At 31.1% G+C, this 19,511-nt stretch overlaps 1 protein-coding gene and 1 long non-coding RNA gene across 4 annotated transcripts in view; one reads left to right on the top strand and one right to left on the bottom strand.

Moving 5' to 3' along the window:
* Positions 1–30: 30 nt before the first annotated feature.
* LOC130898113 (uncharacterized) lies at positions 31–5,381 on the top strand. Its single transcript, XR_009059837.1, has 2 exons — positions 31–195; positions 274–5,381. It is a non-coding gene; the product is annotated as an uncharacterized LOC130898113 (long non-coding RNA).
* Positions 5,382–8,227: 2,846 nt separating this feature from the next.
* The window catches only part of LOC130898111 (RNA polymerase II elongation factor Ell), a 33,309-nt gene continuing 22,025 nt past the window's right edge, over positions 8,228–19,511 (bottom strand). For all 3 annotated transcript variants that reach the window (XM_057807169.1, XM_057807168.1, XM_057807167.1), the window contains exons 8-9: positions 19,056–19,227; positions 8,228–18,890 (exon numbers count right to left, since the gene is read on the bottom strand). In XM_057807169.1, coding sequence (XP_057663152.1) covers positions 18,732–18,890; positions 19,056–19,227 — 331 coding nt within the window. In that variant the 3' untranslated portion in view covers positions 8,228–18,731. The remainder of the gene's footprint in view (positions 18,891–19,055; positions 19,228–19,511) is intronic.

Below are 19,511 nucleotides of genomic sequence, written 5' to 3' on the forward strand. Positions count from 1 at the left end.
CGCCAACTATTTTCTAACCACTCAAAATAGGAATCAACAAACAAGAATAAATGTCAATGACAGCTGATGAGATTTTTGTTCTTTATTTACTTTTCTGTAAATCCCGCAGCTAATAGCTTTGAACTGTATTATATACAATTTTAAGTACAATTTCTTGTTTTTATCATATACTCGTTGTAAAGTTTTCTTGATTAAGTAAGTAATTTTGCTAAAAATAACTTGATTGTCAAAAAAATAGACAGAATATAATTTGAGAACTAAATTCATTCGTAGATTTTTACAAGATGGCTTTACAATATGGTTCACCATTAGTTTTTGGAGTAATGCTGGTAGTAGCTGTAGGGACTATAGCATACTCATGGTGGAATTCGAAAAATAGACAAGAGAAATATAGTAATAGTAGTTCCAAGAACTCTTTCCCGTATGGATATGACACAATACCAGTACAGTCGAAAACCGATGGAGAAAGGTAACTAATTAATAATTATTGTTTATTCATTAATATTTTTACGTTGTATGATATATTTTGAACCCAAAATATACAAGTTTTATATACAATTAACAATGATTTTTTTAAAATATTTTTACTAAAGTCATTAATATCTACAAGATATTAAAGATCATGTACCAAATTGTTCGATATTTTAACATTAGAAAAAAATTAAATTAAAAATATATTTGGATTTATTATGCTGTTTTATTATTTTCTCTAAAAATTAAAATAAAAGCAAAAACATAACATTTGTATTATGTTTTGTACTATTTTCTGGTTGTAATAATTTTTTTGATATTAGATTTCTCTGAATATTGAAAAAATTATTTAAATTAACTTAAATTACCTATTTTTGTTCAAAAGCATGTTTCGGTTTATATATTCAATCTACAAAGTTTTCTCTGAAAAATGTTTGCAATTTAATTTTTTTTCAATTTCAATTACTAGATTAAGCATGGAAAATTTTGTGTCTTTATTTTCCAAAAAATCGATCACAATTACCCGACTATTCCAGAATTAAAACCAGTAATTTAATGATCATTTTTTGTATCTATTTTTATCAAACAATTAAATCTAGAATAATCAATCAAAACAAATAAGTTGATATTTCAATTAGCCACTATCATAGATATTTAAAATTCATATGTTTGCTCAAAATAAGTAATTTCAAATATTTCAAGTAAGTAGAAAATTTTTACGAGACAAATCAAGTAAGGTAAATAAAATTGTATATATCATAACTTATCTAAATAAACAATATTTTTCAGAAAACACAGAAGGAGAACTGTAGAACAGTGTTCCATTTGCTTGGAGGGATTGAGAACCAATGTTACAACACTTCCTTGTCGCCATGCTTTTCATAAAAAATGCATAGATGTGTGGTTTCTTAACCAACAGACTTGCCCTAATTGCAGAAAAACCAGCAACACCACCATTTAACTTATCAAGTAATTTTAACATCTATTTGAATATAATATTTTTCTATTTTTTTTGTTTTTATAATGTTTAATTCAATTTTTTTTCTGTCTGTGTAAATTCCCCATACAATTTTGATTTGATTAAGGAATTGTACCATGAAAATATCAATATACTTGACAAAAGATACATAATCTGGAAATTTTTTGTAAGACTATTTTAATTTTTGTATTGAATATGAATTAAGTTTGCCATGGTTTCACCTACACTTTTCATAATACCAGTATCTTTAACACTGTATTATTTAGACCATTTCTCTTCGTTTTTCATTATTATCAAATTTTTTTTAAAAATTATTTTCTTTTTGTTCTTGAACATTATATTTGTTATGATTATTCTTTATGCTCTCGAGCAATATCTACTTTATGGGGTTGATTCCTCTTAGGTGTAAAGGGAAATTCTACTTAACTCTTTCAGTACCAATTTGTTTATTTGGTTTAAGTGATGTTTTCTCATGATAGGCTATTTAAATAAACAAGAACGAAACTAAAGAGGTATCAATTTATTAATTTTTTTTTCAAAGGGGCGTCTTTTGGAACCAGGGACATTTCCCACTGGATATATTGAACAAATACATATACATATAGCAATGATACCTTCTTCTAGTGGGTCCGTTGAAAAAAAAAGTCATCAACAGCAGATAAAAAAAAACTTTTCCACCACCTATTTATCTTTCTGTACATTTCAGTTATTTCATCTCTTATAATTAGAATGTACTGTGACATTTTTAGGGTCTTTCCAAGAAATTGCATACATACCAAACTGATTACACCTGAGATTCGTCTCGTTTTCTGTTTATGTCTATAATTATTTTGGCACGTTTTTCTGGTAATTATTGAATTATCAACTGCTGCAAAAAGTGATTCATTAATAAGTTTTGCAGTATAAAATCTTAGCTGACATCAGTCTCTCGAATGGTTCCTGCTAACTTTAGGACATCTTTTCCTGGAATTGTACTATTCTATCGGATATAAAGAACGATATAGAGCAGAGAGCAATGGAGCATTTGTTGATTGTTGTATTTGAGGTTATTTGATGTGATTAAGTATTAACAATAATGGAAAACGATTTAGTACTTCTTGATATTTTACATTCGTCCGATGACGAAAATGTAGTGCCACCGCTTCCAAATTACACTTATTGCACTGTCTAGACCCAGTACAAGCAATACAGTGAACTGGGTGAACTAGTTCTCTTGCACTACTACTAAGAACAGCAACACTAGCGCTGGTTCTACTACAAAGAACACTTTAGTGAACTAGTTCTGCCAGTGCAGCTACTAAGAACAAACCTAAAGTCACAACTGTCACTTTTCTATGAAATGAAAAGATTGACTACTGAAATGAACAAACGATACTTGCACCTCCTAGCGGCGACTGGTGAAATTTATAGTAATGTAGCTTTTCCACATAATTCTGTAACTTTTCTATAACGAATTTTATAAAAAAAAATTCTTGACGTGCACCAAATATTTTCTGTAGGAATTTTTTGGACTTGCCTCGACATTTTGTAAGTAGAATATACAAGTAGGGCACAGCCTGGGTCAAAAATTGGGACTGAAAGGGTTAAAGAGAGTGATATCCCACTCATTTTTAATTATTTGTAATAAATTAGGCTACCGGTTGGTTTTATTCTATCCGAAATATAAATATATCTTTGTTGTAACTTCTTTATTCGTACATTTATATACTAAAATTTAGTTTCTAGATAAATTATAATTGTTTGGTTTCAAGATTGTGTGGGCAATATATTTTTTTTTGTGAAATTATAGTTAGTTCGGTTTTTTGTGATTTTCTGATAATGATGACATTAAGCAATAGATTTCATAGTGGAATAGTTGATTGATACAAGAGGAGAAGGTCCGAATATGGACTCAAAAGTGGAAATTTGTCATTCCGAACTAAGGTGATTGGAATTTGGGCCATGACCAAAATATTGTGTAACAGAAGTCAAATGTCAATTTACACCTTTATTTTAAAACTTAAAGCACAAATTAGCGACAAAAATCGCTGACATAAGCGTTTTTTTCATCTTATGTTTGTGTGTCCAACTGTTACACATTAAACACTGGACCCATAGTTCACCATTTGTGTCGTCCTTGAAATGACCACTGCAAAACATGCATATCGCACCTTGCTCATCTGGAATGACACCAATTTATTACATGTCATTATCCTCATCAGCTAGAGAGAAATCATCCGAATCTTCCTCATTCTTCCCTTCTTCAGACCGAGCTCATAGCTTAAAGAAGTACTTTCAATTCACTTATAATAAAAAACATGAGTGATAAAGAAGATGCTGGGGCGGTTACAACTGCAATTATCATTGCCACAGTTGGTAATCAGCTGGACTGCTGGACAAAGTCAGTCGACACGTCCACACTTGTTCGATTAAGTCGAATGGTGTCGATCGACATAGTATGGACTCAAGTAACACGAGTTTCTATTTCTTATTGTACACTAGGTGATTTATCAAAATTGTGCAAAAAGTTGTTTGTCGAGGTATTTGGTTCTTAGAATATGTCTTGATATTTGATTGTAACAATCATTGTGTACAGGTTGGCCTTAGAGGACTAAAAAACCAAACGTATATAAGTAGTGTGTAAATATATTTTATTTGCAGATATTTATCGACTCAAATTTTTAACTCTTACTATTCTGTCGGTAAGAATTTTTGACAATATGTTTTTTTTATATATATATATATACAAAATTAATTGATAACCATATAGTTAGTGTTTATTATTTCAGCTATGATAATACTAGAATAATGATGTTTGAACTCAATAAGTCTTGTGACTAACAAAGAAAAACACATTTTTTGCCAAAAGTCGATTCTATTCATCAATGTAATCAATCAACGCTTCTCTAACTTCTCGATGCCGTGGATTTGTCGTTTTTCTCGATATAGGCTTCAGTTTTACCAATTGCTTCTTCATTTGAGCTAAATTTTTTATCGGCGAGCATTTTTTTGAGATCAGCGAATAGCCAGTAATCACTGGGGGACAGATCTGGACTATACGGTGGATGAGGGAACAATTCGAAGTTTAATTAATTCAATTTAGCCATCGTCTTGTTAATCGGTGCCATTTTCTTGGTAAAACAGTGGTTTTGTCTTCGACATATGAAGCTGTTTTTCCTTGATTTTTGAATTCGAACGATCCAACTACGACAACATGGACTATCTCCATTTTGGAATTGGTCGATGAACAATATTCCATGCGCATCTCAAAATTCTGAAGCCATAACCTTCCCAGCTGACTGATGTGCCTTTGGACGCTTGGGACGTGATTCACCGGCTGCAGTCCACTCAGATGATGATCGTTTTGTCTTCTGATATCTTTACGGCCTCAGTTATCTTACGCAGTTTTAGTTTACGATTCGATATAATCAATTTGTGGACTTTTTAGTTGTTTTTTTGGAGTAACCACCTCAATTGGACGACCAGAACGTTCGCGGCCATCGGTGCCTGTACGACCACGTTTAAATTAAGCGCCATCTATGTTTCAGTCACGCGACTTACTGAGTGTTGCAGGTATTCGTGTTGTTAACTAAGATTCGCTAATTTTATTTTCTTTTTTAGCTTATTAACACGTTGATTGCCAAACTAATTTTCACAATTTTATTTAATCGCACTGAATCTTTAAAAATACTTATTTATATGAAAAGTTATCACTGACAAGTATAGAAAATGTATGAGAATTATTAGAAAAAAATTTCCTTGGGGGGGATAAATCATGTTGTATATTTCGTAGTTGGCAGTTAACGTGTTAAAATTAATAATACACTATGATTATATTTGGTTAGGAATCGTTTTGAAATAGCAGCTGTTTTATAATATTATATAGTTAGGAAGATCGTAATTTATGAATTATGTTCAAAGTGAAATTATTTCAATAAAGTATATTTTTAAATATTTTCGTTATACCGCCGTAAATCAAAAATCGTTACAATTTTGAATATTTTTATGTGAAAAACCATTGCCCCCACCAGATACTTGTTTTATATAAAATATTGCTTAAACTTCCGGCGGGCGGGCCCCATTTTGTGACACCAGCAGGCGCGCGTCGTACCGAGAGATTTTTAAATTATCTTCTAGTGCTTGTTTTACTTCTATATTCATATATAAACTATTTGATGATACTTGTAGAGCAGTGGTCGCCAAACTTTCGAGTTAGTAAGCCATCCTAGCATTTATAAACCTCTTAGTAAGCTACCTGGGAATATTGGGCAAAAGAAAGTGCACAAAAAGGAATTTAAATCAGTTTATTTCTAGTATTAATCAAAATATAGAGGAAGTGTAACAAAAAAAAGTTTAAATGTTCATTACAATGAAAGGAGTGGAACCTTTTTGGCCATCAAGTTTGTTCTTGAAGTTTGAAGATTATGTTGTAGCCGCCATTCTGATGCAGTTGTCCAAATATTCATCAGTCAGTCTGTTTCTATATTTGTTTTTTATGAATTTCATACTTGAAAAAGATGCTTCACACAAGTATGTAGAGCTGAACATAGCTTTCACTTTTAATGCAACTTGAACCACAATTGGATACTTTTCTTTGGGGATTAGAGGTTAGGCATTTCCAGTGGTAGAGAAGGATTTTAGTTACAGGTGATTCTGAAAATCAACAAATTCTATTTCAACGGCAGCCTGATCTTCACCAAAATGTTTTACAACCCAAGCTGAAAAAATCTGCATCGATCTTTACAAAAGGAGTTGACGAACTGTGCCACAATCAATATGCTTTTAGAATCTTGGAATCGTTGATCAAATTGTTGTCTCAAGTCTAAAAGAATTTCCACATAGTCTTGGTTATTGCTGGGGTGTTGTGGAGAATTTTGTGCTTGTATTCAAACTGAAATCATTCCACCGATGTGCAAATTTAAGCCATTCAACTTTTCAGTTATATCAGTAAGAAAGGATAAATCTTGAAGCCATGTGGGATCTTCCAGTAAGATGCTCACCCCGATCTTTCAAGAATTTCACCAGTGCAAGTAGCAACTCTTTGAAACGTTGCATAACTTTGCCTCTACTAAACCAACGAACTTCTGTACGAAGCAACAGATCATCATACCGGCATTCTAACTCTTCAATTAGTTCTGTGAACAGTCGTTTTTGAAGTGTATGCACTCTTATTTTATTTACTATTTTGACAACTGTTTTCTTTACATTGTTCATACTTAAGAACTTTCCACACAGTGACTGCTGGTGTATGATGCAATGGTAAGACAAAAATTTCGGTATGTTACTGTCTTTACGTCACAAGGCAATAAATCCTTTCTCCAAGCCTACCATTGCGGGAGCTCCATCCGTAGCTAGTGCCACCAACTTCTTCACAGGAATGTTTTCACATTCAATCAGCCTTTTAAATGTTAAAAATATATCTTTCAGTTGTATACCCAGTAAGCGGTACAACCTTTACCAGCTCTTCTTTTGTTTCAAAATCTTCAACCACCATTCTTACAAAAGTAGCCAACTGAGCTGTATCAACTATATCAGTTGATTCGTTAAGTTGTAAGGAAAAATAATTACAACGATCAAAATCAGTTTTAAGCTGTGAAACTAAATCAGAACTCATAGCTTCAACTCTTCGCATCACTGTATTAGCAAAAAGCTGAACAGTGTACACGTGAATTAAACACATACAGCACAGACATAACCTCACTCTGGCTACACGCGTAATTAAACAGTCGGCGTAACAAAACCGTGTAACTCCGGCAATGACTAACCGGCTGCAGCGTTTCCAGACACTCAGTGTTACCAACCCGCTGAGCATCACCGCGAGCTACCCACACTGTCCACCACTGTTATAGAGAATAATTATTATTAAGTATTAGAGGCACTAAAATTGAAAACAAGTTTTATTTGAACAGCATAAAAATATTAACACATAACTAAATCTTCAATATTTTCACTTTTTTGGTTGTTTATGACTAAACCACTGCAGATTTTTTTCTATTGTGTAAAGGTTGTGGTAGGGATGGAATAATGAAGGGTATAAGGGAAAACTGAAACATTAAGTATAACGGCGCGCCCACCGGAAGGTTAATAAATACGACAACGATTTAAAACCAGTACCTATTTTGATTAATTGAACGTAATTAACGCAAATAACATTTGCTTTAAAATGTTTTGAGCCCAAATGGCTGGCAACAGGAAATAAGACATCCGCAGCAATACCATCATTTACTTAAAAGAATAAAAAATCTATTACTAAAAGCCGTTTAGTTCATCAAGTCATTCTTTTCGCTCCAATTACCTCAGTCGATACCACACTATCCTATATCCCTAATCCCAAAAATTTATCCAGTCACAAGCCCGTTTCTGAAACCTCCATATTTTATTCTGCACCACAGAACATACCCTAAGAAGAAATTTGTCATCAGTCTGATTTCATAAGGTTTGCTCTTGGTAGCTGCACTGGAACTGGACCAGTGCAGGCCAGTTCGTGAGTGTATAGAATTATTTCCATCGGATACAAAGAACGATATAGTGCAGAGAGCAATGGGGCATTTGTTGATTGTTGCATTTGAGGTTATTTGATGTGATTCAAGCCTTGTAGTATAACAATAATGGAAAACGATTTAGTACTTACACTTATTGCATTGCACTGGCTGAACTGACTCTAGACCTAGCGCTGGTTCTGCTACAAAGAACGCTTTAGTGTACACTTCCTGAACTAGTTCTGCCAGTGCAGCTACCAAGAACAAACTTTTTGTTTACTGAAAATGGTGTATCGAATTATGGTAAATAAAACAAGTATTGAATGTTCGCGTATAATATATATTAATATTCAATTCCAAAAAATTTACATCACTACTATGAAGTGTATTGCTATTAATTTAAAAATTAAGCAAAAAAATATATGCACGTATGTCAAAAAACAAAACATCAAATTCAATTATAGTTAAACAAGATACAACTAGATTCACTCTCGAATCTGTTGAGAATGTCACAAAATGTCAACTGAAAATATACAGTATGTACAAACTAAAATTCAATAATAGTAATAATGAAACATTGAAACAGGTCCAACAGCCTCGGCATTACACCTTGTTCGTAAAACTCAAATTAACATTTTTTTCCAGTTCATATCCACATCTAACAGTTGAACAGTATAGATAGTTGGAAAATTACCCGTAAGTAAAAATCATTACAAAAAAAATTAAAGTGTATTTTGTTGAGGTTATGCTACTCAATTTCATAAAATATTTCAACCAAATCCAAGATTTGAAGTTGATTTTTTAAAATTTGCAATAAAAAAGAGAGACATTGATTGTTCAAAATAAATATACATCTAATATGGAAGATTTTCACCAAAAGCTATATATACACTGCCTAACAGAAATTGACTAGATATTGGGGCAAAAAGTATGTGGAAAAAGAAAAACTTGACACTAGAACAAAAAATTCAAGGCTTAGAAGCATCACTCATTGTTCTGCAATAAGTACTTGAAGAAGCCAAGCAGCAATCTATGATTTACAAGCATAGAGGATCTATGGTCAGGACGAAATTCAAACAGGCTGTAGGTTCAGAAAGAGATGTGCACGATTCTCTGGTTATAGGAAGGGTATTTTGCCAATTCACTTGGTGAAACAGTAAACGCTGTAGAGTGTCATTTAAAACAAGAAACCTGCTTACTGCTCCTTGACACACAGTAGCTGTTTTGACGAAATTTGGCTGGGAGCCGTTGATCATCCACTCTACAGTACTGATCTGATTTTTCGCACTAAACTATTTTTTATAGGATATTTCAGGAAAACTAGGGTAAAAAGTTATGCATTTGCTTTTGTAATATTTTGAAACAAATATGTTTAATATCCTTAAAATACAAAGCGAAGTACGAACTAATCAATTTCTTCTTCATTACTGAGTTGAAGAAGGTGTCCACACAGTAATTCAGAATGAGAAATTAAAGTAGGAAATCTTACAGGTCTCCTAACGATAAAGGTTGAAAATAGTTACTAAATAATGGACCAAATGGATAGCATGTTGGACATAGGTATCCCATTTGAAGTAGTAATCAATGACCACAAATCTTGGGTCAATAAAGATAATCCGTAAACTCGAAATGAATATTTCTGGTACACAGATGATTCGATGCTAATGTAAGGGTATTTTTGGACCAAAATCCATATCACAAAGACTCAATCAATATTTTTCAGGCAAAGTTGTTAGAAATAAACTTATGTGGTCACTAGAAAGTACATTAATATTATATCTGATAACCAAGTGCCCTTGAAAGTACTGAAAATTATTAAATGCACGTCCAAGCTAGCATAGGAGTGTAAACATATATAAAAACACCAGCTAACAGAAATGAAGTAACTCTGATAAAGCTATCAAACCACCAGACAATGAGGAAGCAGAAAGTGGAAACAATTCCATATTTTGGACTTAACCATACTGTAGCCTCACGAGATGTCATTTGAACCACAAACTTAATGGATTGCTAAAGGATCATATAGAGTCTAAGACAATCCAAAACATTCTTAACCATAAAAGTCTAAGGAACATTTCGAGATATCCAAAAACGATATTAGACTAGTGGTCAGTCTGACAAGTGGGATACAACCTTAAGATAATAGTCTTGGTACTTAAAGGAGAGTTTACGAGCAAGATAATTGATGCTGTATAGTATCTACTCTGCGAATGTTCTGTCCATTTCAGCAAATGACTTAAGTATCCCGAAGGAGTAGGTCTAACACCTTGAGAAATTACTTTAAAAACCTCTAGAGCGATTGGAAAGGCAAAACGACTTTCCAAATAATCTACAAGTACCAAAGATGTGATTTATAATGGAAATAGTGATCTATATGACATTGTTTCTACACTGATTGTTACATTTACTTCAAATGGAAAATGAATTGATACTGATTAAAAAGAAAATTATTCAAAATTAAAATTATTTCAGTTATTTTTTCATTTTATATGCCCAATAAAAAGGCACGTCTCTGAATAATTAAAAATTTTAAAATAACTGATGTTAATATGTAATAAAATTATTGACAAAGTGCGATAAAAACGAAATATATACAGGGTATATCACGATGAACTATATGTATATTGGAAACTATCGGTAATGCTTTTCTGAAATGCATACAAGTGTTTTCCGATGAGTTATCTTTGTAGACAACTGAATCTCGAATCAAAATCAATTTCTCTAAAAATTTCCTTATACAAATATTGAGAAAAATGTTATTATTTTTTTATATACATACTTGACTGTGAAAAATTTTCTATATCTTTGAAAAAGCTCCTAGCATTTTTTTGTTTGAATATATTTTTTTAGCATGTCACTTTAGTACTAGAAAATATTCCATGGTCACTGCATTTCGATAGGAATGATTAGAATTGGAAATAAAACAGTATACAATAATATTTCAATGATTTTCTTCGCTTTTTGCAGATTGTTTATAATAGAAGTTTCTATTAACCTTATTTTAATATCTTATTGAAACTGGCTTCTGTTAATCAATATAAATATTATAAAACGTTGTGGAAGCACCTTTTATTACTCTAATTTGATCAAAAAAGTTTGCCATTGTAGTTAATTTTTTTCCAACTGATCAATACTACCAACCTGTTGGATGTTTTCTTTTAGTATAAAGTGAAACAGCACCGTGGACTTGGAAGTCTCCACAGGCACAATACCGATTAACTTGCGAGTAAAAATTCCAATAAACGAATTCTGTAATTAAATTTAGGAATTGAAAAAAAATCCTATCTAACCGTAGATTGATTTTTTTAAAATTTTGGTTAAACTTTCCACATGTCAGCACCTTCATGTATAAAGAGACAACCAAAATGATGGAGATCGATAAGAAAATAAAGCGACCAAAAAAAACAGTGGAAGTATAAATCTTATGGACCAAAATGATACACGAAGTACCCATGGATATTGTGATAAAAGTTTATAGTGTTGTGATTTAAGATGATTAATAATGCACCAACTTTAACAATTGATAAATCTTATATAATAATTCCAATTCCTAAATAAGCTTACAATCTAGTTTTAACTCACACGCGGGCCGACATATATATATATATATATGAGATTATACTATTTTGAAATAAATTCATAATAAGCAAATACGAGACAAAAATTTTTTTACCCTCAGTCCGCATATGTTTATGTGGGTATTTATTTTTCTTTTCAACTAATATATAATACATAGAAATCGAAGATTCTTTCAACAAATATAACCTAAATATCTGAGGATTTAATTTTTATTAACAAAACATGCAGTATTACCATCAAAACACAATCAATCACAACTTTTTTTTGGTGATTATAATTAAGAATTGGCACTATCGATAAATTGACACAAATTTGGAGTTTATTTAAATCAGAGCTTACATAAAACAACATTCATCTCACAAATTAGGGGTACAGAATTTTAATTTACCACCATATGCGTTAATTTTGTATATCGATAACTTGTATCTTCCCTTTTACATTAATAGGAAGATTTAATAATAAATTTGGACAATTACATTGAAAGACCTCGCTCGCTGGTGGAAATAAAAGCTGTAGTCCCCATTGAAGTGAAAAGTGAGGTTATGTACAACACGACACTAGTTATATTTCGATCAGAATAGCTGAGCGGATAATATCCAAAATTTAAATCTAATATTTTTATCTGAAAATATAATTTGTGTCACCAAAAAACAACGCTGCAGTTATAGATAAACCTGTAAAAAAATTCTCATGCCCTGAAATCAAACTAGAGATCTTACTACCACAAAGAATTCTTAACGGAGAGTGTGTTACAAGAAATACCAATTAAAGGATTCAAATTCGTTCAATTTATCAGCAACGCAGAACTTAGGATATATCTTTTTCCTCTCCAATGGAAATAATAAAGGTTTCCAAAATAAAATGAAATAATATCATACCGTCCAATAAGGTTATTACCCATATAAGCCTTTGATAAGGTTTGGCACAAAGGGTTGTTATACATAATCAAAAATAAACTTCCAAGTTCCAAAGATTACAGACATGTTTTTGTCAAGATAAATAAACATCCAATCAAATCAGGGATACGACAAGGATCTAACTTATACTTCTGATCTGCCAATCACTAGGAACCAGGATAATCAAATCCTCAAACCTCATTGAAGAGTTTAGAAGAAAGTAAATTTCAAAACTGGATGAATTATTTGAAATTCGATCTAAATGCAAACAACTCAATTCAAGTTAACATTTACTTTATACAAAGACACATCGTCTGTGTTGAAAAAAGGTACCAAATAAAATTTTTGTCCAAACGGGGGTGAGTGCAAAAATTGGGTTGAATAAAGGTTCTCTACAACCTGTTCAAAGAGGACAACTACAAACTGAGTATTTAAGAAAATATTTTTACTGTTTTTTATTAGGTATATTGGTTGCAAAAATGAGTGAAAAGCCCACCAATACCCTTTTTATGTGTGTTTGCACCTTCTAAGTAGTTTCTAAAGAATTTAGGAGATTGCAAAGTCTACTTAACCACCTTATGATGCAATGCTGAGTCGTGGGCTTTTATCACCAAGTATTTTCATCGATTACAACCTACAGAAGTGAGATCCATTCACGAAATTGAAAGGGTTGACTCGATTCCTGATATAAAACCGATCTAAACCTACGTTTAAGAAATGCATCACAGTTGGTTCATTTAGAATGCAAGGATCCTAAGCAAGTCCTAAAATCTTGGTTAAACTTAGTTGAACCTCTACATCTCAAAGTACATGAACCAAAGTATTTAGAAGAAAGCAATGGTTATGTTCAAATGTCTACACGAGAAATGATAATATATACACTGGAAATAAAATATTACGAGCTTCCTTTTTTACAACAACTACTTAACGACTTAATGTTATTAATAATATATAATTAGTTACTGTCTTTCAAATCATTTATTGCAAAAAAAGTCGACCAAGTATCGTCTACAGTGATAATGCAAGAACATTTATTCTTCCAGTTGTTGGAGAGAGCGTTTTATTGTAATAGTCGTTGTATTAGCTATTATAAATGCAAAATCAAGATGAAATACAGGATTTAAATCAAATTAGAAGCACTAATTTAAATTATCAGACAAAGAAGACATATTTGGGAAACTTGAAAATGTTTAAGATAAAAATATTTCAACGTGTAACAATTAAAAATGTTATTATGATATAGAAAATAATATTCCAATAGTTGCCTAATTAAAAACAGCAATTTGAATTTTTAGAACCGTTGGTGATATTACCTCAGGTAAACTCTTCGCCTTCAGTCCTGAAGATGATAACTTGGTAATAGAAACGCGTGTCAGATAGTGTAATTGTGAATGTTGCTGTAAATAGTGTGTTCAGTAAAAAACCAGCAGATTGTGAGGCCATACAAAAGCTATATACATAAGAAAAGTTTGATTGATTGACATTCATGAAGAAATTGTGATGAAATCTTATTAAGGTTACAAGGTCTGGAAGGAAATATTGAACCATTTAATATGCAGCAGTAAAATAAAGAGACAGACCTCGTATTAGATGGATAATCAATTTCACGAAGACTTACAAACAACAAATATGAAAGAGTGAGGAACGTTGATGAAGAAGAGACAGTTTGGAAGCGAAATGTCGAAGAGTCCAGACTCACATCGAGCTGTGGTGCCAATTGGTAAAGTCTGTTTTATGGTGTGAGTGATGTGAAAGACTAATTAGTTAAGAAAAGTCAAGCATTATAAAGTTACAAAAAAGGAAGATCTAATATTTCTTTTCCAGTGTTCTGATTTTCGAATATATTATCATTTGTCTGGTATATATTTGAAATATGAAAACATTTCCTCATGACATTATTGTGATTTTTTAAATAACAATAATATAATTCAAAAGTCTATTACAGATAAATTTCTACTCCCAGATATGAACAAGATAAAAAAGTAGTTCTTTCTGAAGGACTATCATCCATGCCCCTACTAACAAAAAAAGAGATTTCTTATTTCTTAGACCTTTTGATATGTTTATGCTTTTAAATGTTCTTAAATATCAGAATAAGAATAAAATCAAAATAGAAATATCTTTTAACAAGATTAATCTTTAAAAAGTTATAAAAGAAAGTAATTTTAAATCAGAAGGAGAATAAAAAAAATCCTTAGCTCAGTTTTCTAAAATAATAACGCATTTTTTTATCGTGTCGTTACGTTTTCACTTCATCATTTTTATCATCTTTCCGGAAATCAATATAAGCTCAGATTATTTATACTCATCATGACTACAAGTAAAACGAAATTTTTCAACTAACAGCTTATTTTGAGACAATAACTTCCACAGCTGCTTACAAACAACAACAAAAAAATCTCTCTGGGTAAAATTGATTATATATTTTAGAATATAAGTTATCTTTGTTTTCGATGAACTATCTAAAAGATTTTCTTTTCTAAAATGAAAAAAATCTAGTGCAACATTTTAAATAGTTCTCAAAAAAAATAGGCGAAATATAGAGGCTACAGTTATTTTGGACGAGATTGTTTTTTATAATAAATATCAAAAACACCTTTTTTATATAATATATATATATAATTTAATTTTTTATCAACAGTATTCTTCTCAATAAAGGAAAACAATTTAGAATACTATTTTTAAACGAGTTTTACCTCCACCAGAATCAATCTGGCAAGAAATGTGAAATGTTAACTTTTTTAAAGAAACCGTTTGCTATTTAAGAAGCCATTCGATATGTCCTTAATTGAGCAATATTAATGTGCCGTTCTGGATTTTATCCACAAGATCATACTAACATCAAAAACACAAATTACTGATGACGGATGTCGATCTAATGGCTTTAGAAGCATCAATAGTTACAGAGGAAGCAAACTTGATGCACAACCCACCAGTTTATAGCTTAAGTATCAGGAATTGGGCAGGAAGCAATTTTGATATCTAATACACGATATAATGGCTTTAATTTTTAATCCACAATTAAGTAGTTATAAAAGTATTAGGAAGGATTGGAAGTAATCTTGATACATAAAAAAATGGTAGACATATGAAAATATGTTATACATGATCTAATAGCTTTAAAGCATCATAAATTGAATAGGAACCAATTTTGATGTTTAATAAACAATTCAGTAGCTTTGAAGACATCAGGAATTGAGATAGAAAGTAATTTTGATACCAACAAAGGATTAACCTAAGACATTTCAATTTTATACATAATCTAGTAAATTTTAAAGCATCAGAAATTCTACAGGAAGCAATTTTGATGTATAATGAACAACTAAGTAGCTTTAAAGACATCAGGAATTGAGATAGGAAGTAATTTTGATGCCAAGTAAGGATTAACCGATGACATTTCAATTTTATACACTTTATGGTAAATTTACAAGCATCAGAAATTCTGTATGACACCAAATAAGGGTTAACAGATGACAATTCAATTTTATACAAAATATAGTAACTTTAAAAGCATCGGGAATCATCCAGAAAGCAATTTTGAGTCTAATCTACTATTTGATAGCTTTAAAAGAATAAGGAAGAATTGGAAATAATTTCGATACCAAAAACGTGGTAGACTAATTAAAATATAATTTTATACACAATAGGATAGCTATGGGACACAAGACATTAAATATCAATTAATTTTGATGTCTAATGCACACACTAATAGCTTCAAAGTCATCAGGATTTAGATAGGAAGTAATCCCGATGCCAAAAAAGTGTTAACCAATGACATTTCAATTTTATATACAATTTTGTAAATTTAAAAGGAAGCAATTTTGATGTCTAATCCATTATTTAATAACTTTGAATGAATCAGGAAGGATTTGGAGGAATCTTGATGCCAAAAAAATGGTAAAAAAATTAAAATGTAATTTTGTAGACAATTTAATAGCTTTGAGGCATCAAAAATTGGAACAGGAACCAATTTTGATGCCTAATGAACAATTTACTAGCTTTAAACGTATCAGAAATCACCCAAAATAAATTAGAAGCATCAGGAATTCTACAGTAAGCAACAAATCTAACATTTTATAGCTTTATAAGTATCAGGAACGCTTATAGGCATCAGAAATTGGACAGAAACTAATTTTGATGTCTTATGAATAATTCACTAGCTTTAAAAGCATCAGAAGTCACACCAGAGCAAATTAGAAGCATAAGGAATTCTACAGGAAGCAACAAATCCAACATTTTATTGCTGTATAAGTATTAGGAACGATTGGGAGTAATCTCGATAGCTAAAAAATATAGACAAATGAAAATATTATTTTATACACAATCTAATATCTTTGAGGTATCAGAAATTAAACAGGAACCAATTTTGATGTCTAATGAACATTTCACTAGCTTTATAAGCATTAGAAATCACAAAAAACAAATTAAAAGCATCAGGATTTCTACAGTAGGCAACAAACCCAACATTTTATTGCTTTATAAGTATCAGGAACGATTGGGAGAGATTAACATGTCAATTTTATACACAATCTAGTAAATTTGAAAGCATCAATTATTCTATAGGAAAGAATTATTCACTATCTAATAGATTTATAAGTATTTGGAAGAATTGGAAATGATCTAAATGCCAAAAAAACTGTTGACAAATGACATTATAATTTTATACATAATCTAATAGCTACACAGAAAAAAATCTTGACGCCGAAGATCAATTCATAAATAACAGATGTTACTATAATTTTATCATGGACTTACTTCCCAATTTAGTGAATTCAAAAGTATCAGGAATCAATTGACAGATGCCACTACAATTTAACAGGCATTAATCTATACAATCTAATAGCTTTTAAAGCATCGAGAATTAAAATCGATGATTTATGCCACTACAATTTTACTGGTGACTCAATAAACAATTTAATTGAGATTCTATGATGTCTAATTATTATAAAACACTGATTTTATCGCTCTGAACGGTTTTCTTTAAAAAATATTAACATGGCATAATAAAAACACTTGTCCTATTGGCACAAAAAAATGGAATGTACCATCAAAGCATTCACAAAATCAAAACAAAATATCTAACAAAATTGTACAGTAAACTTTGTTAAATCGTCATCCATACCTTGGTTTATTTATACTTGATTATCTTTTAACAGTGAAATGATCTACTTTAGTTTTTGTTTGTTAAATCGACAAAAAAATCGTCGCAATTTTTTTTCATTTCAATTCTCAATGTATCTAAAAATACAAATAGAGATGAACAGATGTAGTAATTAGACTATAAAAAAATTAATTTATCACTAACCAATCAAAAATAACGAAATTTTTCTAAAAATACGAAAATAACATAAAACCAATACAATTTCAACTACTTAAAAAAACTTGTTACCTTTATCGAGGCAATTTATTTACAAACCGATTGCTCTATGCCAGAAGTCGAAAAAAAAAGTTTTTAATCTTTACATCACATTGATCTTTTCCCTTATTCTTTCTCTTTCCATTCTGTTATTTTCCATACCGGGTAAAAAGAAAACACTAAGAAGCTATCATAACACACCAATCGGTAATACAAAAAGAGTTGATCAAATGTTTTCCAAACTGTCATGTATACCTACAATCACAGATACAAATAAATGAGTAAAAAATGTATACATTCTCCACCTGAAACCACCCTAAGACTTGCACACTATTCATATCACTCGGAAAAATAAATTTGCCCAAATAACATAATGTAAAAGGTACCGAAATTGTTTTTTGGCAACGACAACTTCTTTATGTGGACAAATAAACGACAGATGAGGTACCAAAAAAAATCCTTTACCTATAAATGTTGTTTACAGAAAAAAATAAATAATATTAAAAACAGGAAGTACTTCCATAAATGTAATGACGTTTCTCGAGAAGAAATACTTCCATTAGTCCTGCGGTTGAGAAGAAGAAATATTCAATATGTACAGTTATCTTCCCGTATAAGCATCTAGAATTTTCGACCCCTAACTTCTAACCCATTTTTTTTTTCGTTCAAAATTACATAAAAGATTATCAAGCATTTGTAGATCGGCAAGTGTTCCTATTTTTAATCAAAAATCGTGTACACGGAATATACGAAAAGAACCATCAACAAAGCGACCAGTATATTTTTCTGTTTACTCTCAATCGGCTCAAAAAAAATTGTCAGATCGAACTGTGGTCGCGCAACTCCAAACAAAAACAATTGCACTAATAAGAAATTGTTTAAACGAATAAGAAAATATGATTTGTTTTATACATTTCGTGATGTCCTCTTTGAGAATGTCCGTAGAAAGGCAGTAGGGCATTTGGGGGGCCAGCGGCCACCTGCACCCAGCGTCAGTACCGGGAGTCCGTCATCTCTTGATCGTACTCCATAACTAGTCTTTTGATATGCGACAGTTTCTCGTGCAGATATTGAAACCGTCGTTTCGCTCGTTGATGGTTCATGTTCTTTTTATTTTCTTGGTATTCTCGAACTATCTGCTTTTTCACGTCCTAAAAAATACAAAGTTCTGATACAATATCAGATATGAAACCCGTACAAATATTGTAATGATGGATAGAAGAAGTATTTACAAAAATTAAAATAAAAGAAAAAATAATTTATAAGTAATGCGTAATATGTAATTGAGTATCGGAATGGTTTATTACAATTCTTACTTTAAATTTTGGACTATTTTCTTCTTCCTTTTTTAGGCGTTCTTCTAACTGAGCAAACCTTCTAGAAACTTTTTCGACAATACTGTGCAAATCCCTATACTCTGTATAATCAGCATTGAAATCTGCTTTATACCGCCTTCTTTGTTCAGCGTCTCGGATTGTCACATATTCTCTGTAAAAGAATAAACCACCAATAATAGATCCATATAAAAAATTTGTTAAGTCTTCTGCGTTTAGATGTAATCTAGCTTATGTTTCGAGTTTTAAAAGATTTGGGTGTACGCCATTTTGTACAGGATGACAGAATGATGTTTGTTTACTCTAACTGTAAAACCAAATGTAGAGCATTAAGAATTTTTGGTCAAATATCCAATCAAATGAGGTGCTTTAAGTGTGTACGAAAATGGTTATTTCTATAGAGACTTCTAAAATTTTTATCCAAAGCCTCCGATGAGT

This window comes from Diorhabda carinulata, chromosome 9 (genome assembly GCF_026250575.1).
Source record: "Diorhabda carinulata isolate Delta chromosome 9, icDioCari1.1, whole genome shotgun sequence".
NCBI lineage: Eukaryota > Metazoa > Arthropoda > Insecta > Coleoptera > Chrysomelidae > Diorhabda > Diorhabda carinulata.